The sequence below is a fragment of the Maylandia zebra genome, linkage group LG23 (assembly GCF_041146795.1).
Source record: "Maylandia zebra isolate NMK-2024a linkage group LG23, Mzebra_GT3a, whole genome shotgun sequence".
NCBI lineage: Eukaryota > Metazoa > Chordata > Actinopteri > Cichliformes > Cichlidae > Maylandia > Maylandia zebra.
The window spans coordinates 32,266,730-32,292,954 of NC_135188.1; the positions used below are offsets into that span (position 1 = coordinate 32,266,730).

A 26,225-nucleotide genomic window follows, 5' to 3' on the forward strand; every position below is an offset into this window, starting at 1 on the left:
ACTGTCATGTTATGGCTATTCAATGCTCCAATGCTCTGACACTAAACATCTATGTCAGCGGTGGTTTCTTCCACATATGCAATGACATCATTTAAAATCAGTGTCTACGTTCTTACAATTCTGTAACTGAATATGCCTTCAAATACAAATGATTGCAGCTAGTTTGATGACTGGGTGGATTTGTCTTTCAGTGCAAGAAGGTAGTATTCACCATTCTTGCCCAAAGTACTTACCACAAAAAAAACATACAAGTTATTGTGATTACAATAAATCATACTCATGAACTATATATTAGAAATGCTTTATATCATATCTGGGTAATTACTTGGTGCTAATTATTTAGCTTTAAAAAGAGGACACTGACTGTAGTAAATATAGCTCAGTTTGCCATTTCTCTGGTCTCACTGACATTTAATGTCAGTAAATAAAATACTGCCTCAGCCTCCTAGTAGATGCACTTGCCAGATCTGGTGATCAAGAACAAACCTATTGTTGCATTAACAGGTTCATGTTGTATTAACAGGTTCATGTTGTGTAGTGTCTCTACTGCAGTTTTAATTATCTTTCACTGTAGCTGTCGACCAATGTGCTCCAGTCACTGTGACTTTGAGGCAGTTACTATCCTAAACTGCCAGAAGCTCCCCTTCTGTGTTCTGGGAATTTTGAATAAGAACAGGACTTTTTCTTTCCTACCTAAAAACAAACAACAAGCAAATGTATACTTTACCATGCTGGGGAATTGCTTTAGCGTCCTTTAGAAACACTTGTGAATGTGGCACAATGGTAGGGGAAGTGGAGTAACTAAATTCCTGAATGGTGTTGAAGGAGTTTCCAGTCTACAAACACAACTCCTGAAAAGTAAATGTGGCCATTATGTTCTCAGTTAGATTAGATCTTTATTTCTCATGTCACTTTGAAAGCTTATAAGGAGCTTAAATTTAACTTGGGGATTCTCAAATGACACAAGCAAAGATTATATACAGTATTATAAACTGTCAGCTATGATAAAGGAGACCAAATGTACACATTTTGTTATTTTCGTAGCATATGTTTTTCTGTAAGTTACAGATTTTTTTTTTGTTGTTGCCAGAGGCAGGTGCTGATATCCATAAAGCATTCCATATTTCCATACTTAACTCTTTGCAGTTATAAAAATATCACATATTTCTTAATTTCTTTCAGTCCCTGTGTTGACAAGTGCGTCTTGATGCAACTCACCAACATTATTGCTGCATTAGCACAGTAGTAAATTCTGGAACTCTTAAGTAAACATATATAGTAAAACATGGCTATTAGCAAATTTTTGTTTTTTTTACAGGTTTCTTTAAATACTTGACACACTTTCAAAGTGCAAAAAAACTGATCTGAAAACTAGAAAAAAAAAGGTGCAAATCATACTACAAAGATCTGGTGAAAGCATAAAAGAAGACATGGCACTTCTATAGCACGGTGTGGAGGTGAGAACAGAAATGTGTGAGGATAATAAAGATGGCATTGGATTCTGCAGCTTGGCTTGTGCTGATCAATAGTTTAATTTGGCCATGAGCAAAGTTTTGTGTGGATTGATTGCCTTCTTGGGGCCTTGCCATTTTTTCCTCATCTCCACGTTGAGTTTCTAAACACTGCTAAGGAGAAATTACAAGCCGAGGAATAATAATACTTCACATATCAGCATTCGATCACCCCTAAAGGTTCCTCTTTGTAATTGTCCTAACTTCATCTTGACCTACAAAATTTCAAAACTGACTTTAATTGTCTAAACGTAAGTACAGGTAGCAGTTTTCCTCCTGACTAAAGAAACAAAGGAAATTCTTCTGCCACTAAACAAAGTCAGCTTAGTAACAAAGTTAGTTTGATTCAGCAGGTGATTGAAATGTGAGATTGAAACCAAGTCACTTTGGAAAAAAACCCCCAAAAACCCCAAAACACTGATGAATCTCACTCACTGATAAGTCAAAGAAAACTGATGTAATGCCAGAACACAGATTTGTGTGTATCTGTAAAGGCAAGGCATTTTCTGTTCTTACTGTTGGAGTAACTTTAAATATCTGCTTTTAAACATTATCAGTATCTACAAAATGCGCATGACCATTTTGTACACAGTGATTCAATTCCCGCAATGACAACTTGTATTCATGTACAGCATGGCCCCCCACCCCCCGCGCCATTGGAGGACAAATTCCACTTAAAGCACTTTACCTGAGGTTTCCTTATGAATGCTGCAATTTGCCTAAGCAGGGAGTCTTACTTGCGTGAGAGAACACATGAACACGCAGTCACAGGTACACGCGCACGCACGCACACACAGCTTGCACACTAAGATAATAACCCTGCAGGTTCATCAAGCATGCTTTCAGAGGTTTGGGGAGGATATGATTCCTACTTTGGGAGTGGGGGAGGGGTAGGGCGGCTGAAGTCTTGTTGTGGATTTTGGGGAGATTTTTTTGGCTCCTTGTGGACTCTGCTGTGTGAGGCTGGAGAAGTCTCCTGTACACAGAGCCCAGCATCGCTGACATCACTCTGACTGAGTTTGTCCCATCAAAGCCTTTCCAGCAGGTCTTGCTGCTCCCTTAACTTCTCCTTATTACTGAATAAAAGAAGCTCTCCAGAGGTTCCTTCTTTTCCTCTGATTTGGAGTTCAGTCATTTTTATAGGCCAGGTTAGCACCCCGCCCTACACAAAGAGGTCACATGTGGTCAGCTGGTATTGAATGACATCACCCCTGACTTTGAACCCTCTGATCTGGCTGCGGTGTTGGATGGGGGGGTAGGGGCTTGGGAGAGCAGGGCTGGGACAGAACCAATCACTAAGTGGAGGAAGTGGATGTCTTGCTTGTGGAGAAACTGGAAGAAAGAAGAGACAAGTATAAAACAGATTAATGGCATCTTCTGCTTTGTATAGTTACTGACTTCTGAGCACTAAATCTGAGGGAAGCTTTTACCTCTGGAGCCTGTGCACCATGTGAGCAACCAATGAATCAGAGATGCCAGGGTAGGCCTCCTCAGCCAGCAGGATAGCCTCTTTCAGCTCATCCAGGACCAAGGGGTTCCCGTTCACCTGTTCCTGTCGTGCCTTCAGCTGGGAGGTAGAACACAGGGAAGGAGCCACACACTTTGTTAATCTAATGACACAAAGACACAATACAAAACTACACATCTAAGGAGCTAGAAACGGTTGAGCATTAATTTTGCACAACAGGAAGAAGTGGTGACATGTTGTTTATCTTTATATACCACGTATGTTCTGAAAACGCAGTCACTCAAAATGTAAAAACAAAATAAAACTGCTTGTTTGATTGAGTTTAGTCAATTAATTTGAATGTTTAGATGAGTGAAACAGACAAAGGGAAATTACTCAATGGAAGCCCTGCTTGAAAACCATGGAAACGCAGCAAAGTTCATTTGGACAACACCAAAAACTATGTGAGCGAAAGAATGAGTCACACACAAATTACAGTTCCCAAAATATTCAGTGTGAAAAACAAGTCTCGTCTATAGTTTGCAGAAATCCACCACAGCTACACGAGTCAGACCAAGTGAGAAGTGATGGCTGTGGAGGAGAACAACTACTCAGCTGATCGTCCACATGAAGCTGCTTACCTCAGATAATGCAGGAGAGATAACAGTGGCCAGGCTCTGTGAATAAGGCCTCTTTGGAATGTCTTTTTTCTGTGTTAAAAGAAAATAAAGAAGTGCACTTACAGGGGATTAAAAAACAAAAAATTCTCAATTTCCCCAAATAACATCACAACTTTTTATCACAGTAAAGTGCGCATAAGCTGCAGATACACTACGTCAAAGTAGGAAAATGGAGCTGGCTAAGGAGTCAGATGGATAAAGTGTCAAATTAAAAAATTTTAAAAACTAAACAAAAATCCATTCATGGCTGACCTGATCTGTTGTTCCTGACTGGCCATCCCCATTCTGCAGCTTCTTGGGGTCCTTCTCTCGGATGGTGAAGATCCAATCATCACTACCAAAGTCGTTCCCACCTGAGGCCTGGCCATCCTGCTCTCTGATTGGACAGATATTAAAGAGGATTTTGGACATTTATCAGGATGAGTGATAAAGTCATGCATGTTAAGTGCTTCCAGCTCATCAGAACAAAGCAGCACAGAGATGAATGCATTTTTTCGTTAATGAAAATTCACTTCACAGTTAAAGACATTTTGGACTTACGAGTCGGACTCGTCGGAACTGGATTCTGTGGTTCTAGACTGCTCTGCCTTCCACCTTTTGTACTTGTCCACCAGTTCGGTCAGGTAGGACGTCTTCTTCGCATGACGGACGATCAGCTTATGCTTCAGCAGCTCTTTGGCAGTTGGTCTCTGTAAAAACAAAGCTTTGAGATGAGCATGTGATGCAGTCTGAAAACTCTGTACAGACAGCAAAACAAAACTTAATATTACTTACAAAACTGGGCTCTTTGTTGAGGCAGGCCTCGACAAATTCCTTGAGTGGTTTACTGTAGTTGCCCTCCAGTGTGGGCGGATTGTTCTTTGGGATGAGGAATAAAACCTTCATTGGATGGAGATCTGAATGGGGCGGCTCACCCTTTGCCAACTCAATAGCAGTGATGCCCAGAGACCAGATATCAGCCTGGAACACACAGAAGATAAATATAAGATAAACTAAATGTAAGAGTTCTCGTTATACCTTGGAGTGACTGACCGATGACTGTGGAGCTGTGGACATCCTTTACTTTGTGACAAAGAAGCTAAAAACAACTAAAAATAACTAAATTCCACAAAGCTAGATAAAGAAAAAGATCATTTGTGGTCAAGTAGTGAAAATAACAACTAAATCTGGGTGCAGTTCCCCCCTCCAGGGGCAAGGGTACCTAGACCCGGTTTGTAGAGTACGCTTGGGGAGTGTGATCGTGTGTACAGCGTCTCTTTATGTCTGTCTCCACGTTGGTTGAGTGTGGAGTGAGTGCATATGAGAGCATGAGGGGGGGAATGGATGTTTGTGTCTGTGTGTGCCTGTATGTCTGTGTCTATATGTCAGGCTGGGTATCAGACGCCACCTCTCTGGGGACACCTCAGGCCCTCCAAGGTTTGGGGGCCTATCTCCACCTACCACCACTTCCCCTGCCGGTGGCGGACTCCCTCAGGTGTCGGTGCGTTGGTGGTTCTTTGTGTCTGGGGGTGGGCGTCCAGGTACACACCGGCTCACTCCTTGGCGGCCGCTTATCGGGGCCTGGAGCCTGGGGCTCGCTCGGGCCCCTTCGGGGGTGGGGTGCCCCCGGCCTCTCGGCCTGGGGCTCGGTCACTCAGGCACAGCTGGCGGCCGGCGGAGCTCACGGGCGCGTCACTGCAACTCCCCCTGGCTTCTGCTCCGCGGCTGCTGAGTGAACCCTCATCTGGGACTCTCCTCAGCTCTTACTGGAACAGTGGCGCGGCTGCCCCTCTGTTGGTCTTCCATGGTCTCTTGTGTTCTGGGGGCCTCTGGATGTCTGGAGTTTTGATCTCCTCCATACCTGCTTCACACCCTGGAGGACGGGGCTGTGGCCCCCCCACACTCCCTAGCAGATCGTTACATGGAGAAACCTTTGGAATACAAGCGCGCTGATCCACACAGGTATGCACACGGGTGTTCACTGCTCGTAGACCCAAATTACACCTTTCTTGGCTGCTACTTCGAAGCACATCTGTCCTGCGTGCTGCACAACAACATTGAATATTTAGTATTTACTGCTGTTTACACTTAGCTAGATTAATGCGATGGTGTTGTGTTTAGTATGTTGCTTTGTTTTTTTTTTGTCTTTTTTTGCTTGTTTTCTATTCTTCTCTCAACAGGTGATCCAGGAGATTTTTATTTTTTTTCTCCCCCCCTTTCTCACTGTCCCTCTCCCCTTCTGTTTTTCCTTTCCTTCCTCTTTCTTTCTCCCTTTCCTATCTCTCACTCATGTCTGTCCCGTCTGTAACATCTGAAAATAAAATATAATAAATAATAAAAACAAAGATCGACCAAATGGACCAATACGGCAATGCCACGATGATCCATTTGGCAAAGTAAATCCATTGGGTATCCTTGTTGGTCTTCAGACAACAATTCTGATGGCTAAAGAACCAAATGGGACAGGCGAGGAAAAAAAAAAAAAAGAAACAAAAATCTGGTTTAAAAAAAAAAAAAGACAATTCTTCAATTTTACCATCATCAGGTCCCAATCAGCCCAAATAGCAAAGAGAAATAAAAAATGCATGCTATGGAAGAGTTCGGGTCTTAGGAGGTTAAAGCTCAGTGGATAGTCGACCACAGTGCTTCACGGAGTCGCACCAGGCTAAGATTTAACCCAAATGTACCAAATGATTTTAAAATGATGCAGATGCTGATGGAAGCATTTCCATGTAAAACAAGTTTCTCATTAAGGATAACAATGACCTATATGGTACAATGGTAAAAAAAAGCGAAAAAAGCGAAAAAAGAAAATAACAACTAAAAAAAGTTCATTTTAAGGCCACACATGTACTTTGTTATCCACTAAAAGACTAATTACAGACAACCAAGACTCTTCTTGCGAGTTTATATGTGCCGGCTGGACGAACCATTACTGATGTCCTTTTGGTCACAAGTCACTCTGGTAACTCACATCTTTCCTCTGCTGCTCATAGGGAGCCAGCGCCCACTTCAGAAAGTTACTCCTGTTCTATGTGGCATTTACCATCCTTTTAAGAAATGCACAGAGCAGTCACCAACAACAATAATAATTAATTACTTAACACCCATTTCCACAAACAGTTAATGGATGAAACGAAGGACCAGTTTGCAGGACTGTTATTCCATTTCTTAAGGAGATGACTTTCAGATACTGTTCATCTGCTGCAGAAAGTGGACATGAAATGCAGCACAATCTCAATGAAGTGGGCACCAGTTCGACATGGTAGCTGTCACTTTGAAAGCAGCTGAAAGCACATGTGCTGCTGCAGGCTGCTCTTCCTACGCTGTGTGCATCAGCCTAAGCTGACATAACTCTAACACTATTACAACCACATGACTGGTAAAGATGCTATTTTCATTGTCACCGGTCTTTCATAGCGTCTGTTAAAAAATATATGTAATGGATTTATACTGACCATGTTTTCAATTGCTGTCGAGGAAAGCTTTTAGACAGCTCTATGTACAAGTTATTCACAGTTTTCTTTTTTGTGTCATTTTAGCATCGTGAAAACTTTGAAGTTTACATTTACAGCAGAGTGTAGCCTGAAAGATTGCCAGAGGAATGTAAGTCAACGTAGCTGTGTACACTATGTAACTGGCTCTGAACTCACCTTGGAATCATAGGCCGACTGTTTGATGACCTCAGGGGCCATCCAAAAGGGGGTGCCCACAAAAGTGTTGCGTTTGATCTGGGTGTCTGTGAGCTGCCCGGCAACACCAAAATCAGCCAACTTTACTTCTCCTTGCTCAGACAGCAGAACATTGGCAGCTGCAAAAGGAACAAGAAGGATAGCTGATGTGATCCAGCCTTGCTACTGTTTCAGACAATTCTCTTAATGCCATTTATCTACATCACCAATTTCTATAATAAAGAGGGAACGGTCAGATAGCTTTCAGAGAACTGCTGCAATGTTCATCTCAAGTGAACAACATCATAATGAAAGAAACTAAGTGGGTGTCAAAACCATGATATTTGTGTTCACTCCCTGAAGCCTAAACAGCTGAAACATGTGTCCTCTAATTATAGCACTCAAAGTCAGTTGGCTACCTTTGATATCCCTGTGGATCTTTTTCTCAGAGTGCAGGTACTCCAGGCCCTTGAGGATCTCTCTTAGGATCGTGGCGATCTGGGTCTCATCCAGAGCTCCAGGCTCCATCTTTGGAAAAAAAACCAAACAAGCAAACAAAAACTATGAGCTGTGGGTTTCAGCAGAGTTGTCTTCACGGAGATGACTGCTCATTTTCTGTGAGAAACATGTAAAAACCAGAAATAACGACTGAGCACACATACTACTATAGCCAGTACATTTATATCCTTTACATGGTCTTGGGTCAGGTTGACGTGTCTATACAGACATGTCACAGATACAAACACACAATTAAGGTTACATTATTATAATCTGAGCACAGGGAAGTCTTTCACCCTCAACATGACCAAAAGTTTTAGCTGTCAGAGGACTTTAGAGTTCATATTTGTTAATTGTATTCGAACAGAGACTAATTGCAATCAGTAAACATACATGTTTTCTCTACTGTTTGAAACTGAGATGAAGACAATAACTGTTAATAGTTCTATGTCAGACTAGGTTTTAAAACCCCAAATACATCCTCAGTCAGTGTGACCTGGGGGATACCAAATGGTCCTAAAAGTGAAGACAATACAGGTTTTGTGTACAGTGATAAACAGTGATAGTGACACTTGTGTTGTTTACTACTATTGCAATACAATGTTGTTTCAGTAGATGTACATTTTGAATTATGTAGTGTGCCATCAATCCCAGCAGTTCCTGTAAAAAGGACAGACTCATTTTACTGCTTCTAAGCTCGAAGCGCTGATAAAATGTTGTTCAGTCTCATTAACACAAATTTACAGAAATTTTCTATGGACAACATACAACATTTTGACCCATATACACATTGGGCTTGAGATGTGAACAAATACTTTCAATACTATATAAAGGAAAGAGTGTCAGAGGTTTTCTTTTGACAACTATTGTACTGGGTTGAGAGAACCACTTACCAAATCTAATGCTGAACCGCCACCTAAATATTCCATAATGATCCATAGCTTTGTGTCCTGGAATGGTAAACAGGAAGAATGAAAAGAGAAGACATTGAGTACTTTGGCATATTTGTGGGTGAAAGATATACAGTTGCTTTTTTAAGTTTAGTTTACTTTTTGCATAGTGACAAGTATGTTACAGGATCCAGAGAACACACCACTGCATTTATAGCTTCAGCTAGTTTGCAGTGATATTTAGATTCGGACCATAATGTGATACTTAGGCCACGTCCACACATACGGGTATTTTTGAGAACAGAGAAAAAAATCCCGTCCACACGTAAACGCAAAAAAGAAGGAAAACACTGCTAGGAACATGCCATGGTGATATATTCCTAACCGTGTAGAAATGTTGGCCAATCAGAAGTCTAGAAGCCTGGGTGGGAAAGAGTAAACAAAGATGGTGCATAGAACTGAGTCCTATGTATGGAGGAACAGTAACTGTATGTGTATATGTAAGCATTTAAACACTGCAGTGAGTAAAATTAACAGTAACAGTATTTTGTCTAAAGTCCGCCAATGTATAAATTAATTTCACCAAAACAATAACGTGGCACACAGTGTGACGTGAAAAAAGGCGCACACCTTTGACGCTGTGTTTTCTCTGTTTTCCTCGTCCACACGTAAATGCAAAAATTGAGTTTTAGAAAATATCCACGCTGGCAGGAGTTTTTAAAAATCTCAGTTTTCAGTGACCGAAAACGCAGTTTACATGTGGACGAAAGGTGCAAACGCATAGAAAAATCTGCGTTTTCAAAAATACCTGAGTACGTGTTGATGTAGCCTTAGAATCCCCGTTGTCATGCGCACACATACAAATGCAACTAAAAACACATCTCTGGTGGGTGTCTTGAGTCATTTTTAGGCTAATCCCCATTAAATTTTGGATTATTTGTTGGAAACGTGGGCAGCAGAAGGAAGTTCATTGTATATCTCATCAAATTTGCTCAATGTCAAGTTTGACTAAACATCTTGTGTTAATGCAGGAGTAACTTTGAATACATGTAATCAGGTACTTAAGTTGCACAGACACACATGTAAGAAGTAACTAAAGTCAACCTCAGTAAAGGCCTGGCAGAGCATCTCATGTGTTCCAGATTCCAGAATTCTCATTCCAGTAATAATGGTGGTCAAATGCTTATGTGGGACCAAGTCATTGTTTTGCAAGTCTCAAGTAAGTCTCAAGTCTTTATCCTCAAGTCACAAGTCAAGTCTCAAGTAATGTCAGGCAAGTCAGAGTCGAGTCTCAAGTCACTGGTGTAAAAGTCCGAGTAAAGTCACAAGTCTGAAACTTTGAATTTCAAGTCCTTTCGAGTCTTAAAAAAAAAAAAAAAGCATGTTGCAGTTATATGCTAAATGTAAATATTAGACCATGTGATTTTTAAATCTGTGTTTTTCTCAACACATGACAAAATAGTGAACTTAGAAAATATACACAAATTGTGAAATTGCATCTCTTTAAAATGCAGCTCAATTAAACTTAGCTCCAATAATAATTTTCAACGACAGTTCTGAGATAAGCTGCATGTTATTCTTGGATGCACTTGTAGGGCCGGCTTTAAAATCGCATGACAAAAATATCATACACATTAAAAAAAACTGTATCACCAATGGAGCCTGGACAACATTTGCTAGTTAGATGAAGTCAGCTATCTCATCATAGCAAAAGAGAAGGACCACCTACTGTTCTTTATGCAACTTCAACTGTTGGACAAAGTTGGAAGTTGTTCCATCTCTGTCTGTGATTCTCTGCTTGGATGTTTTGCATATTGCATTTCGGTTTTTTGTTGACTACTTCATAGTTTATGTACCTGAAAAAAATAACTCCTTGCAGCATTTTCGAGGGTTTTTTTTTCTTTAAAAAAAAAAAAAAATCTGGTTAATTTGATTGGCTGTGCTACAGCTCACGCACATATACGTACGGAGTGTGGTTTGAATAAATGAATTGAATTAATGGTGCACACTTTCTATATAATATGCGTGTTACATTTTATATTTGGGGTGAAATATCAAGTCTCTTCAAGTAAACCGGTTCAAGTCCAATTCAAGTCCCAGGTCATTGGTGTAAAAGTCCAAGTCAAGTCACAAGTCTTAGAACATTTTTTCAAGTCAAGTCTAAAGTCATAAAATTAATGACTCGAGTCCACACCTCTGACACCAAGCATGGGAATAAATATCGCTGTAATTTGGGGCTTTTAATGATTTGTTTGTATCGTTCTTTTCCCAGGCTGGACTGATTGTACAGCATACAGATTTAATGGCTTTAAAAGAAACAAGACGACCAAAGCAGGGTCAAAAGTACACATGAAGGCTCAACGGTATATACACTCTCTTAAAATCATTTAAAACCACTTTTAATAACTGGTGCTATACCCTGCTAATATTTGGTTAAATGTCTCTTAGCAAGCTGCACCTCAACTAGATGCTTTCGCAGAAAAGCTTTGATGTCTTCATGCTTCATTATTTAATCCATCTTGTGCGATGTACCAGCAGAACTGGCAGCAAAACAGCCTTAGCACGATGGTACTGTTACCATGCTTGACAGCTGGTACAGAGGCTTTAGGTTTGAAAGCCTCATCTCCACTCCTCTAATTATACCTCTTTTCATTGTAGACAAGCAGCTCAATCTTTTTCTTGTCTGAGACGAACACAAAAAACATATCTCCGGAAGGTAATTGTTTGTCCATGTGGACGACTAAATTTCAGTCAAACCAAAAGATGTCGATTTTGGAGCAGGGCCTTTTTTCTTGATCTGCAACCTCTCAGACCATGGCGGTGTCAAACTCGCTTCACTGTGGGCAGTGAGGCTGGTGTTCCAGGAGTTTTCTTAACAGACTTGGTCTTTATGTCATCCCTGAACATGCTAACCAATTTCCTCTCATCTGGAGCTGACTTTTTGAGTATTCCTCAAGATCAAACTGGTGAAAACATCTGAATAACTTGTACTTGTGTAGTTTCAGCTGATGGTTTCTGAATCTGCAGTTGTTTAGAAATGGCTCCAAGAGACCTCCCAACTTGTGTAAATCTACAATTATCCTTCTTAAGATCCTCACAGAGTTCCTTGAATTTTTCAAGACATTTTTTCTTATAAGAACTGGTCAATCTAATGAGTGTTGTCAAACAAATCCTTTTGATGCTGGCAAAGACAAATTACCAGTAGTCAATCATTTTCACTAACAAGATGTCAACAGGCCTTGACCATATCAAGTTAAAATACACTATAAAACCTTCAGGACCATTAATTAAACTGGTTTTAAATCACTGAATTAAATGATTAAAGAGAGTGTAAGTATAAACCTCCATGTACAGTTTTGACGCCAAGTGATGAGAAAATCCAAAATGGATTTAGATTTGACTTGTGCACATTAAAGCTGTATGTTGTATAATCATTCCACCCTGGCAAAACCCACAAAAAGAAATAAACCCCCCCACAAAATATCATGACATTTATGCCTGTGACAAGCATATGTACACTTCTTACCATAATTGTATACAAATATTAAATGTTTTGCCAGCATGCACAGTCATCTTTGATTCTCTGAAAACAGAATACTAAAGCTAAGTCTACAATTAAATCAGATCTTGACTGTTTGATGTCAAATCCACTGCGGTGGTGTAAAGAGCCAAAATTAGACCAAATGTTTATAAATACGTATGAACCTGAAAGTATGCTGCTGATTGCAACCTTGCTTTTGTGTGAGAAACAAACATCACCTTCAGGTATGAGCCATAGTACTTGGTGATAAAGGGGCTGTCGCACTGGCTCAGCACAGTGATCTCTTGCTGGATGTCTTCGATCTCGTCCTCTGCTTCCTCTAGATCTATGATCTTGATCGCCACGACCTTCTGTGTACGGTTGTCGATGCCTTTGAATACCTCACCAAATGAACCCTTGCCAATGCGCTCAAGCTTGGTGAACAGCTCCTCTGGGTCCACTCTAGCATTCTGATGTTTGACAGGCAGGGGAAACAAAACAAAGGCGGAAAGGGAAGATGGATTGAAAAAGCAAAACACAAAACAAACAAACAAAAAAACATAAAAGAAAGGAATGTTTAAAAAGAAATCAGCCTTGGGGAACAAACAGGAAACACCAGCAGGGTGCCATTCTTACAGGACACATTAATTCACTCATTGCAACACCTTTTGTTTGTGTACACAAAAAGAAAGACACAGGAGAATGAAAGGGAAAAGTGTAAAAATTGGACAGCATGCAGGTTAAGAAAGCATTAAAAACAAACAAACAAACAAACAAAAAACAAAAACCCAAAATGTAAACGGAAGGCAACATTTTAGTCGAGCTACCCCTTTGGGGTTTACTGTGCGCTCATCATTTTCTTCATTAATTTTTTTGAAACAAAACAAGCAAACAAACAAAAGACACCCCCCCCCCCCCAAAAAAAACAAAAAAAAAACAAAACATATAGAAGAGAAAAACAATGACCAAATTAAACTTTCAAAAAGGCTGAGTTACTGTTCTCATGATTATTAGTAAATGAAACGTTGTAGCTCTGCTTTGGACTCTCTAGGCCTGAGGCAGCATGTATAAACACACATTAAAAATCTTAATACGCTGAGGACTTAAGTCTGACTGCAGTAAAAACATCTAAGATTAAGTCAATCAACCCGTATGAGGCTTTCAAGGGGACTTGGAGATCAGGGCTACTTAACATGAATCATACATTCATGTCATTACTCATATATCATATACAGTATATAAGCATACAGATACATACACTATACAGACAAAAGTATTGGGCCACACCATTCTGAATTCAAATGTTTTCAGTCACATATGCACGGGTGTATACAAATCAAGCACCTAGCCAAGCAGCCTGCCTTTACAAACGGTTGTGAGAGAATGGGCTGTTCTAAAGAGCTCAATGAATTTGAGTGTGATTAACACATTAGTTACAGTGAAATATCTAGGCACGAAGAAATTTCTAAGAGCTAATATTAAAAGATGTAAGCCTTTAGGAACCACAGCAACGGATTGACAAAGTGACAGAGCATGTAATATTGCACAGCAGGGTCGCCAAGTGCTGAGGCTTAGTTACTAACACTCTGCTGACTCAGTAAGTTCAACATCAGCACAAAAAATGTGCATTGGGAGCTTCTTGACATGGGTTGCCATGATTGAGCAGCTCAAGCAGTTGTATGTGTAGGTGGTAGAGGGTGTGATATAGCTCATGATACAAGAAAATTTTTGTAATACTTTAAAAATACTTTCTATCTAGAATGTTGTATCTTAAATACTTAAAGTCCTGCTAGCATCTCCTCCTTCATAGCCTGGTCGCACTTAACACTGTTTCTGCCTCACGTGGTGAAACACATTTGTCATTTCCAGCTTTTGTGGTAACACTGTTCTTACATATTTTACAAAGTGCTGTGCTTTGTTAGAGACAGTTTAAGTAGCTCCTTTTTAGGTACTAACCCGCTGTCAGAGACTGACACATGGTTCTCAGACAAGACCACAGTAGGGAATGTAAACGCATAGCATTACTATATTAATGATATCACCATATGACATATTTATCTCATGTAAAAATTTGTACAGGTATTTTTGTGATATCATACACAGCTCTTGTACGTCTTATTTCCTTTGACAAGTTTTACATGCTGCCTGTTTGACACTGAGTAACTGCTTTTGCCTGATTTTAAATCGTTTGAGCAGTCACACAGAAAAGCTTAACACTCTGGAGTGCTTATGATGGAAAAACTGAAAGTGTGCTTAGTGAATTCACTGAAAACTGTATCGGTGGGGCCGGTGGATAGTAACACTGAGTGTATCTGAGTGGGGTATGAAAAAACCTTTAACACCACAGGAAGTGAACTAAAATTACTGAATTCTCAAGAGGCTGTTATGTGGGAAACACAGGACTAGGCACCAACAAAAACAACTTCTTTTTTTGACCTCTCTGAGCAAAGGCAGGGTCAATGTGTCCATTTTGAGATTACTAAAAAATGAAGCCACTGGTTTATACAAGGAGGAACCCTTCTGTCAAAGGGTGCCTTTAAATCCAATTTTCCAAGGAAAAAACCATTGACTCTGCGAGTAAAATGTGTTACAATTTCTCCAAATTGTGGACTGGCAGGCAACAACGATGATTTAGCGTGCTTTAGTGTTGTGCAGACTCATATAACATAAACCTAACCTTTGTATACTTTCAGTATGAGTTACTATGTATTAACTGAGGTAGCCGTTGGCTAATCCCAAAAGCTTCTCTACTTCTGATATGCATCTTGTGTTTACTAACAAGCCTGCAAAGACAGCATAATCTGGTGCGTGAGGCAGTTTACATTAGGAACAGTTATCTGCTCTAGTCATCTGCCCAACACAAGCTCTACAGGCGCAGTAAGGATACGTGAGATGCAGGAACAAAGTTCCAGCTTGCACGTCTCTGCACAACGGCACGTGAGAGCTCAATATTTCCTTCAAGTCATGACTGAAATATCCGAATTTTACCTCTTGCAATTCAAAATATGTGTCATTAAATAGTAGACTTGTTGTCAGTGATACTAACAATGAAAACACATGGAGCAGAAAGGTTAATTAACTTACCCTCGGCACACGCAAGTCTATGTGTTTTGGTAGCTTTTAGAGAATATGTACCTCCGATTTATTCTGCCCAGTTCACTAATAATGGAATGTTCTACCTCGAGCATGAGCCGAATTGACGCGATGTACCAGAGTACTTAAACGCTTCACTTCACTGAGCCGAGTGGGAGTACAAACTCACAGCAGGGAGGCAAACGATTTAAATTCTGTTCTGACAGTCATCTCGACTACGTATTGCGGACAGACTCCACAGACATTTAACTTACCTGCATCCCCGGCAGGTTACCCTGAACGGGAGAATGGGCCATGGTGATGCTGACTGGTTCTGTAGTGCAGGGCTGAGGTCTGATCGGTTTCACTTGTGTTTACAGTCCCGGCTGTGGTGCCGTTAATGCCCCACAGCGCTCCTGCAGCACACCTAGCTACCCAGATCTGCTCAGAATACCCCCGGTTACTCTCAAACAGGACAATAAAATGTCCTTCCTGGACACGAACTAATGCACTTTTTCTGTATCCGAACAACCTAAGACACCCAAAACAGCTGAGCACGCTAACCAACGTTTGCTAACGCTAACTCTGAAGAAATCCGCAATGTTAGCTTACTAACCAGAAGGCTAAGTGTTAACTAGTGTGTTAAATTAATTTTCTCACTCGTAGAAGTAATACCGTTTGCGAAAAAATGATATCTGTAATAAAGTAGCAGCGACGACTGTGTATTTCAAATTTAACCTGATGTCACTTTCTCAAAGCGTATTCTCTAGCTAACGGTGTCGTCAGCTAGCTAACATGATTAGCGGGTTAGCTCCCTGGCCAACGCAGACGACCTGCCAAACGTTCCCTCAGCTTGGACTACAATTCGTCTGCATACGGCAAATGTCACCCACAGAACAGAAACTCTAAGCAACCCAGCTTATATCTTTGCACTAACTCGTCACCCGCTGCTCTACAGGTCTGGCATCCACAGCAAGGATAGTGTCACCAGTGTTTTTGTTTCCTCCCTCATTTTCGTCCCGTACTCTCGGCCATCTTGTCGGTGCCGTGACGCCTGACTGGGCGGATCCGGATCCGAATCAGCAGCAGCATCTTTACTTCTCTCCCACCTAGCAGGTGTTGATGGCAGCTGGATTGATCCTGGGCTCCCAGACTTTATTTGTCTTTTCTTTTTTGAATGACTGAGTGCGAGTTTAATACTAATAAAAAGGATCCATATTTAAACCACAGAATCTCATCTAAGAAGTTCTGTTTGGCCTGTTCTGGTAACACCGCTTTACGGCAAAGAACAAAAACTGTCAATAATTCATAAACGTAGCGTTTTTAAAAAAGACCAAATAGCAGTACCTTGTCTTAAAATGCCTTAAAGTGCAAACATACTTATTTTAATGTTCCCATTAAGGCGTTATGTCAAAATTCAGACATGTTAAGTCCTAATAAGTTTTTTCGGCATTGAATGCATAATCTGTGTAATGACAAATATACTCACTATTCACTATTACTATTTATTCATCACGCGATCATATGTTAAGATAACGGTAAGATAAAAGTAATATGCCCCTTATTTGGAAGGATCATTGAATACGAGAAAAAAATGAATATGTCGTCTTTCTTTCATTGTTTTTTTCTTCTTAAATTATTATTTTTATTTAATCATTTACTATAAACAAAACCAGCTTGGTAGACCTGACCTTTTACGATGAAACTCAAAGTTTTCCATATTAATACAGTTTATTTAAAACCACATTTCAAGACACCCAAGGACGCTTAGTAGAATTAAAAACATAGTAGAAGATAAAATAAACAAACAATCAGTTTACAGTGAATATGCAGACTTAGACAGAACCGCTGTTTATTATATCTGGGGGAAGAGAGTTCCACATATTCCTTATTCAACCTATATCAGCCTATAGAATTTATTTCATTTTCTGCCATATTTATGCATGATCAAACTCCATCATAGCCTAAAGAACTCATAATATCCCAAATAATAGATTTCAGTCTCAGACTGCAGGCTTGCTTACTTGTAGTTCAAAGAGTTGCAAAACTTAAAATAAAAAGGCGGGGGCAATTTCCCCCCTGCTTCAAGCAAAAGTTTGACAAGGAATCCAAGAGTTGATGGGTTTGGCCTTAGAAAGCAGTTCACTGTAGCCTGATCATCATTAAATGCCACCATCAACTTAAATATTGATTACTTAGGTAAGTACTTAAGTACTGACGTTCATGCTATTGTCTTGTGTTACTCTTAAGTGAGATTAAACAGTTGCATTATGAATATAGGCTAAATCTAATTGCAACGGTTTTCTATGGCCACCAGAGGAGGGCACCCCGGTATAAACTTCACTGCAGCGGCATCCTGGTCAAACGTGAACTCCGGCACAGGCACAGCATGGCGTGCTGCAGCTAGAAATAATGATGGAATGACCGGAGCATTTCTGTAGCCGGTGTGTAAGACGTTCTGGATAGTGGTAATGGGCATTTGACGTAATATTATGCGTTATATGTTTATATCTGAAATGAGAAGAAAATAATGACAATGGCTGCGGCTGTTTTCAGTGTGGAGGGGGCCTGTGTATGGCGCAGTGGTTGAGAAAATCCACATGGGTAACACCAAACAAGCAGACATTGCTCCATTGCTGTATTGATTGCTGTCGCGGTTAAACTAGATATTAATAACGCACGCAGTACAGTACAGTATTTAAACTGCACCCTACTGAAATACATTGAATGTTTTTTTCACAGATCCAATTGAAACAATAGACTGTTTGGCCGAACATAGTTATGCGTGTCTTAACGACTACAAATGACTATAAATATGTATTCACAAATGAATCCCTGTATGCTCACTCGCCTGTGTGCTCATCACCGCCGCGTCCCGGGGTGAGCGCGTGTAATGGGAAGCACTACCTCCCTCCTTCGTGCGTAAATTATGTAGGGCAGGACGGCAATGCTTTGCTACCTCCATTTGATCAAACCCACCCGGTGAATACGAGGGAGAAAAGAGACATCAAATCAGCTACAACAAAAAGCCATCCTCGTTTTCGAGACGCATTTGACAGAGGCGGAGTAGCGCATCACGACTTGCCTGTTGTGAAGCCAAGGAGAAGAAAAGATGGACATCACGGATCAAGGAGCTCAAATGGAGCCGCTCTTGCCAACGGTAAGGCTAAATATTCACGTACTTGCAGTATTTGTGTTCAGTTCTTTAAAATTTAACTGATAATCTTGTTGAAATCATAATGTACTGTTGGTGCTCAGTGTTTACCCCTTTGGAATAAGACAGGCGCAAGCACGTGATAAATGAATGATTCATTTTCATTATAATCGTGCTTCAAAATGACCAATATTCGGACGCTTTGCCGGCTGTATGACGCATGACTATATCACGACTAACATGGATGTTGCGCATCATATATAGGGGATGCAGTTCCCTTGTGCACTGCATGTATATCCGAGTAGAAGATGTTCACATCCTTCATATCCAAACGCCTTCACACAGGAGGCATTTGTGATGAGGCTAGTTGTATTTCATGGGTTCTTTGCTTCTTGTGTAGAAATCATATGGGCTGGCTACCCCCTCGACCCAGTTTTCTTATCTATATGAAAATCTACTGCCAAGCTGTTGCTTTAAGTACACATCATCTCAAGATGATACAGTGAGATGAGCATAAAGTGTTTGATCCTAGCAGTGAGGAGACAGAGACAGGAGAGACTGGATTTTTATGACTTGAAAATATCATATTCGGCAAATTGACTGTATCATGCAGGAATTTATGTGCAGTAATCATATTCTATCTCATGTGTAGGTGTTACTGTCAATACAGTTATAGACAGAGAGATGCAGCACAAAAAAAATTGACTGAGGAATACATGCATCTGTAGTATAGCAAATTAACAAACCCAATGGCAGAGTTACACACAAACAAACACATGCAACACACTGAGACACTTGAAGGCACAGCCTGGTTCTGCGGTCAGCCTCTCCTCATTAGCATTCAGGTGAGACTGTGTGGAGAAAAAAAAATGTCAGCTGCCTTGGAAGCACTGTCAGTGCCAGAGGAGATATGAAATATGCTGCTTTGTGCTCACCATTTAAAAAAAAGCACCAAATAGAGGCAAATCAATACTCTCATTGTTTGTTCTATTTGTAGCTGTGTTACATGAGGACTTAGTTTTCCGCAGCTTATGGTGTACAGTGAAGCCTGATGGGGCTGATGTGGTATGGGATGGGATGTTCCGTTTCCCCGCAGTGCCATTGCAGTGGAGTCGTTTCCCTGTCATTGTAGCTCATTGCTGTTTCCCCATCCCTCCTCCTACATAGCTCATAGCAAGTGTTGTCATGGTTTCATCAGGATGTGTATGAGTATGTGAGGTGTTAATATAGTGAGAATCTCAGGGACTTCTCAGCAAACGACGCGGCTATAAAAAACCAGTGCAATTGTGTACCGTTCTACTGTGTTACCAGGTTTCCAGGGTCATGCATGGGAGTATGTTTAATTTACAACAGCAAGCGCTGCATTCAAATGCATTATTGGTTTTCAATGTCTGCTGCCTTTGAGTTGTTACACTCAAAGTTTACATGCTAAGGTATGTTTTTCACAGACCATTTTGGCTGACAGTAATGTTCTTGCGTGTCTTGCTTTTGTCCCATTAAGTGATTTCCTGATATATATTTTTTAATTGCAGGAACAAAGTTCCCAAGAAACTAAAGAAGTGGTGAGTAACACAGAATAATGCAAACTATATGACTTTCTTATTGTTTTGCATGGTCAGTGGACTGCTCCAACCCCTCAGTCATCAGTTGGTTTCTGATAAGAGGCAGGTACTGTAAGGTTATAGAGTCAGTCTGGTGTGGGATGGCTGTATAGCTCAGTAGGAAAAAGTAGTAGTAGTGTTAGCAGCGAAAAAACTGCTGGGTACAATTCTAGCTTGCAGGGAATAGATTTACACAACTGTCTAATATATTGTTTCCCCCTTTGTAAGTATTTCTTGTTTGCTTTGTTTTAGTCTTAATGAAAAAATAATCACATGCAAAAATTTGGATAAAAAAGCCTCCTAGTACTAAAAAGTTATTGAATGACATCAAGCAGGTGGCCAGGTAACATGCTGGATGTCTGCATAAGTTTCACTGTTATTTTTTATTTCAGCTATCTTGAATGGATAGTGATGATCAATCAACACCAAAACGTTAGCTGGGTGTACTAATGTTGATTTTGTGTTTGGTGTATGTGTAGAGTTTGCAGTTGAAATAAATGGTAAAGAGTTTTAGAAAAAGATTTTAAACCCTATATACTATAAGCCACTGTTATGCATACATGCATACACCACTCTATTCTCTGTATTTTAAGTCCTGTATTGATCTCACATCTACACCACAAGCAACGGTGAGAAGAAAACTAGAGAAAACCCGCACATGCTCGGGGAGATCATCCAAACTGTGTTGTTCTTGCCATGAGGTGACAGTGCAAAGTGTTGAGTAGACTTCCAACTTAAGACTGAAAATTATAGGAAATCTAAAGCTTCACAAAAAACAAATGTTAGAGACCGCAAATATTGTGTTTTTTGTGGGGGTGGAGGGAAGCCCTCATCTGCATAAGAAACTGTAAAAAAAATAGCTCAACACTGCAAACGAATCTGTCTTACTAAGGCAGAATGAATGAATGAGTAGATATTATAAAATTGAATGCAGGCCTGCATTGCTTTACTGGTACTATTGTGCTTCTCAGAACAATAGGAAGTAATTAAAAGTAAATGATCAGATAGATTTACTGATGCCTCAGATGGTGTTCTCACATTCTTTGCTGTTAAAAAGCTGTTAATCTGCAATAATATAGCAGCTGTATTTGGTTCAGATCTTCAATTAGATTGCTTGCTAAACAGATGTTGACTATTTTAGGTTGCAATAATCACACGTCACCTGCATTTGGCATCTACAATAGGTTAACAAAAATAAATAATAACAGATAATCTATGTGAAGGCTTTATATCTGTGAAATGCCTTTGAGAGTATGAGCCAAATATAGGAGTATGAGAAGAAAAACCATGGAGGATAGGTTTGATATGTGCATGCTATTTGCTCTGACAAAATATTGTTTATGCAACTGTGGGCCAAGAGCCAAACTGAGGACAAGACTAAGTACAAAGTGCCCCTGTCTAAACTGACAGGGGCACTTTGATGACTTTCACATTACAAGATATTGTGAATAAATACAAATATTAGAACCCTGTTTTATTAAGTAATGACAACAGTAACTAAATTAAACTCTGCGATAGAATGGAAGATAAATCAAATTTATCATTCACACGTATATACAATAATTTCACATGGAAAGTAAAACTTTGGTAACATTAGAAATAGATAAAGCTCAAATCTTAGTGTTTGAATAACTCAAAACTTAATTTCAGAGCAAATTTATTAAATCATAGAGGCTATTTTAAAAATTCTTTAACTAATAATGTCCTTATATACAATGCTGCTTTTGACAGGAGGCATCAGTCATCTTTAATTCCGTTCAGTTCAATTTTATTTACACAGCGACAAATCACCAAAACAGTCGCCTTAAGGCATTTTATATTCTAAGGTAGACCCTACAATAATACATACAGAGAAAAACCCAACAGTAAGCACTTTGGCAACGGTGGGAAGGAAAAACTCTTTAACAGGAAGAAACCTCTTGCAGAACCAGGCTCATGGAGCGGCGGCCATCTGCTGCGACCAGCAGATGGCCGCTATAAACTGTTGTTGGCATAACTTGGCCTTTTAAGTAGTCTTTGGTGTGGCATCAGGGTGGCTCAAACACTTTGCGTATCTTTTAGGAATTTCAAAAAGATAATAGTTTCAGTTTAATTCCTTTAGTTTAGTTTCTTTAGTTTTAGTTTAGCAGAAGCATTCCTAATGACACTTAGATATGAGAATATCTAACTCTAGTGTCTGGAAATTAAATTGAGCAGAATGTGTTTAGCCTAACTTAGAATATAAAAATTGAAACTTTCTTTGTAGCCAGCTTCAATAAACCAAAAGGGCAACTAGAAATACTTTTAAATGTTTTTTTTTTTACCTGAATCAATACATAATTGTTAGTTAAGTCTGTGACCCCAATTAAAAAAAAACAAACAAAAGTTAAAAAAAAATGGATGGATAGCTCAATGTATAGTTAGCTTAGTTTAACATTAAGCCTTGTAAATGACCAAAGTGCTAGCATAATGCTATATCCGACTAATTAAAACATTACCTTTAATATGTATAAAAGCCAGTGTGTAAGAACAGTAATGTGCTAATATTTCTGGTTTCGAAGACAATATCTGATTTTATGCTAAGCTAACCTAAGCTAATCTAAATAGCTTCAGCTATTATATTTACCATAGCCAAATGTAACAATGTTGTCAATATTCTATTTCTATATGGTGCAAGAATGCAGTGTGGCAGGCAGGAATTGGACCCAAAATGCAGGACTTAGAGGAAAAACGTGAACTCAAAAACTCTGCTTTAATGCAGGCTTGGAAGGAATACAAAACAATAACAAACTAAACTCGGAAATCCAAGAATATAACTCACGAGAGAAAACACAGCACGAGAGGGGAACCGCCGTTAACGACGCGACAACAAGAACTAACTGACAAGGACTAAAATACACTGGCAGGCACATTAGGAAACGAGGAACAGGTAGGCACACAGCTTGGACTCATGGACATAATGAGACACAGACCTACAAAGTAAAACAGGAAACACACAGACTATTTTACAACACAAACGCGGGGATCCGAACAGAGCACAGAGGGAAGACACAGGTAGGGATAATAAACACGACGAACAAACCCAAAGAACTAATATAAAATCAGAATAAACTAGAAAATGATAATAATAAACTTAAAGCGCTGGGTCACCAACCCAGGACCATGACAGTACCCCCGCCCCCCCCCCTCAAGGGCTGGCCCCCGACAGCCCCAAAACATAAACAGACCACCGAACCAGGGTGGGCGGTGGGAGGTCCAGGACGGAGGGACCGAGTCCAAAAACAAAACGTGCGCAGAGTCCATCAATAATTAAGGGGGCCGACCGTGCGGACGGCAATGGTGGCAAGGGGCAAACAGTTCAGGGGGTCGACCGTGTGGACGGCAACGGCGGCGAGGCAGATGAAGGCAGGCCGGAGGCCGAAGGCGAAGTTGAAGCTGAAGCGGAAGCTGGACCAGGCGGAGGCGAAGCCGAAGCTGGACCAGGCGAAGCTGAAGCTGGACCAAGCGAAGCGGATGAAGCTGAAGCAGAGGCTGGACCAGGCGAAGCGGGTGAAGCTGAAGCAGAGGCTGGACCAGGCGAAGCTGGTGAAGCTGAAGCAGAGGCTGGACCAGGTGAAATGGGTGAATCTGAAGCAGAGGCTGGACCAGGCTAAGCGGGTGAAGCTGAAGCAGAGGCTGGACCAAGCGAAGCGGGTGAAGCTGAAGCTGCTGCTGCAGGCGAGTATGAGGATGAAACTGCTGCTGCGGGTGCGGATGAAGACACAGAGGCAGGACCGGGCGAGGCAGGACCGGGCGGAAGCGTGGCAGCTGCGGAAGCCAATGAAGCTGAAGCTAGCCCAGGCCTGGACAAAGCTGATGCTGACGCTGCAGGCGCGGATGAGGCTGACGCTGCAGGCACGGACGATGCTGATGCTGACGAGGCTGCTGCTGCAGGCGGGGATGATGATGAGGCTGCTGCTGCAGGTGAGGATGATGACCCGGAGGCTGGACCAGACGAGGATGCAGACACGGAGGCTGGATCAGACGAGGATGCAGACATGGAGGCTGGATCAGACGAGGATGCAGACACGGAGGCTGGACCATGACAGTACACTGCTACATGTGTGGCAGACAGTGCTAAGGACTTTGAACCACATTGACAGAGAAACAATGTAATGATATAGAAATAATTATATGGTCATTTCCAAACAATTCAAGGGCAATCAGTCTACAGTGAGAAAGGTTATGCACAACTGGAAAACATGCAGTACACTTGCTTATACTCCCAGGCGTGGACAGCCTAGCGAATTCATGTCATACCATCGAATCCTCAGCGATTGGCAAAAAACCCAAAAGCTACATCTCAGAATTTAAAGGCCTCAGTTGGGGACTCACATATGAAATGTTCACAACGGTACAGTTAGAAAAAGATTTAGAAAAAGTGCGTGACCGCATCTTCGGTGCGCAAAGCTCTATCTGAACACATCACAAGACATGCGACTTCAGCCCAAACAATATTTTTTGGACAGTGAAGGCCAAAGTGGAGATATTTGGCTATAATAAACAGTGCCAAACACAAAACATCAGCACAAACTCCTTATACCAGTTGTCAAGCCCAGTGGTGAAGAGATGACTGAATGGTAAATGGACTGGTTCTTATATGGCACCTTTCTGCTGTACTTGAGCACTCCAACTTGCTTGATTCATTCATTTATATATGCACCTTTTTCAAACCACCAAACTTCCATTTAGTAATTGAGCTGCTCTACCTCCTAAAGTACAACCACCCAGATTGTCTATGTAGGTTTTTAATAATCCAGGTCCCGTATTCGTCCCGTATTCGTAAAAGCTTGACAAGAAGGTGACTGGACTTCTTTAAGTTTTTTTCGAGGACATATTACCTCGCATCCAAGAGACTTCAGTCGTAAAACCAAAAGGTGGAGAGTTCCAGGTATTTAAACCAAGTGGGGATTAGAAGTGAATGAAATTCACTGAATGTTGCAACTGTGTCTGCTGAAGTTTTCACACACTGCTTCTTTATTTGGCTTAATTGTTAAATAAAAAACGAGATGGTATAATACATCATGTGTTGTTGTAATAAGGTTATATTTGGCTATAAGTGACCGTGTCTGTGATTGGCCAGTACTGGTTGACAGTATTGTAAAGCAGAGATGTATCATTGTTGTTGTCTTTGCACATTTATCTGTTTCTTTATAGATAAATATATTTATTTTCCTTTACCTATTATCAACTTGACTCCAATTCAAATGACCATTATTTTGTTTTGGATGTGAACTTGACTGCACAGCTCTAATTGCTGTACAACCCTGACATAACAGCAGGCTTTCTGCCAATTTGTCCAGTTTAAGCTGGAGAAGATCAGTGAGAACAGATGGAGGAAGCTTGCTGGAGTTGCCGGGGTTTGTTCTATTGAGAATGTTGTTATCTGTGTGAAATCTGTGCTCGACTTAGTGATCTAACTGTGCAAAACTGGCAGGCAGGGAGGAAGCCTCCCCACCTCAGCTAGCAGCCCAGACTGGCTGCACTCCTTTCCATGGTTAATTATAGCAGTGTCAGTGGAGAGGAGGATGATGAGAGCATGGAGGTAGGCAGAAGAAGAGGATGCAGAGCTGGTTGGAGAAGATGATTTTGATTTGATTTTGATTTTATTGATTAGCATTCAAATATCTCAGTGAAGACAGAACAAAGATCTACCACAAAGCAAGAAAGCATGAGACAAGGCTAATCAAAAGGTATTGGCTGAAGCATTTGCTTATTACGCCAACCCTTTTAACAAAAGATCTCTTTGCATGCAGCTCCTGTACACAGGGCTCGAAGCAAATAATAAAACAAAGCAAAAACAAAACAAACAAACAAGAATTTTTTTTTTCCACCTTAGATAAGTAACTACATCAAAGCAAGATGAGAGACAGATGGATGGATGAGGAGAGGCAGGCTTATGGAAAATTAGATTGCATACTATAATTGTAATATGGCTGTCTGATCTTCACTTATTTTTTTTTTAATATTTTTATTGAGAGACAAGTGTACAGTAGTTTACAATGACAACACAATCTGTTCCCCTCACATATTTTTTAGTTTTTCCTACATGAACAGACACAATAACACACACACAGGCACACCTACACACACGCTTAAGTAAACAAACAAAACAAAACCTAATAAGAAACCCAAAACAAACACAAACCCCAAAAGGGGGGAAAGAGAAAAAAAAAAAAAAAAA

At 40.6% G+C, this 26,225-nt stretch overlaps 2 protein-coding genes across 4 annotated transcripts in view; one reads left to right on the top strand and one right to left on the bottom strand.

The window, feature by feature from the left end:
* Nucleotide 1: 1 nt before the first annotated feature.
* stk24b (serine/threonine kinase 24b (STE20 homolog, yeast)) lies at nt 2-16,342 on the bottom strand. The gene is made up of 11 exons (XM_004570431.4): nt 15,544-16,342; nt 12,436-12,666; nt 8,680-8,736; nt 7,708-7,816; nt 7,271-7,428; nt 4,413-4,598; nt 4,179-4,327; nt 3,891-4,014; nt 3,600-3,668; nt 2,942-3,078; nt 2-2,843 (listed from the first exon to the last, which is right to left on the bottom strand). Exons 1-11 carry the CDS (start codon nt 15,583-15,585, stop codon nt 2,807-2,809), a joined length of 1,299 nt encoding a protein of 432 aa, XP_004570488.1. The 5' UTR covers nt 15,586-16,342; the 3' UTR covers nt 2-2,806.
* Nucleotides 16,343-18,127: 1,785 nt separating this feature from the next.
* Nucleotides 18,128-26,225, top strand: part of LOC101483928 (sodium-driven chloride bicarbonate exchanger) — a 57,687-nt gene continuing 49,589 nt past the window's right edge. For 2 of the 3 annotated variants that reach the window (XM_004570428.5, XM_004570429.5), the window contains exons 1-2: nt 18,128-18,428; nt 19,955-19,984. In XM_004570428.5, the coding sequence (XP_004570485.1) occupies nt 18,381-18,428; nt 19,955-19,984 (78 nt within the window). In that variant the 5' untranslated portion in view covers nt 18,128-18,380. The remainder of the gene's footprint in view (nt 18,429-19,954; nt 19,985-26,225) is intronic. The other variant, XM_023154007.3, reaches the window with a different exon arrangement.

Coding starts and splice junctions, on each gene's coding strand:
- stk24b (XM_004570431.4), bottom strand. CDS start 15,585: ATGGCCCATTCTCCCGTTCAGGGTAACCTGCCGGGGATGCAG. Junction 8,737..12,435: donor ACTATGGCTCATACCTGAAG/GTGATGTTTGTT, acceptor TTACCATTCCAG/GACACAAAGCTATGGATCAT. Junction 3,079..3,599: donor TCTCTCCTGCATTATCTGAG/GTAAGCAGCTTC, acceptor TCTACCTCCCAG/CTGAAGGCACGACAGGAACA.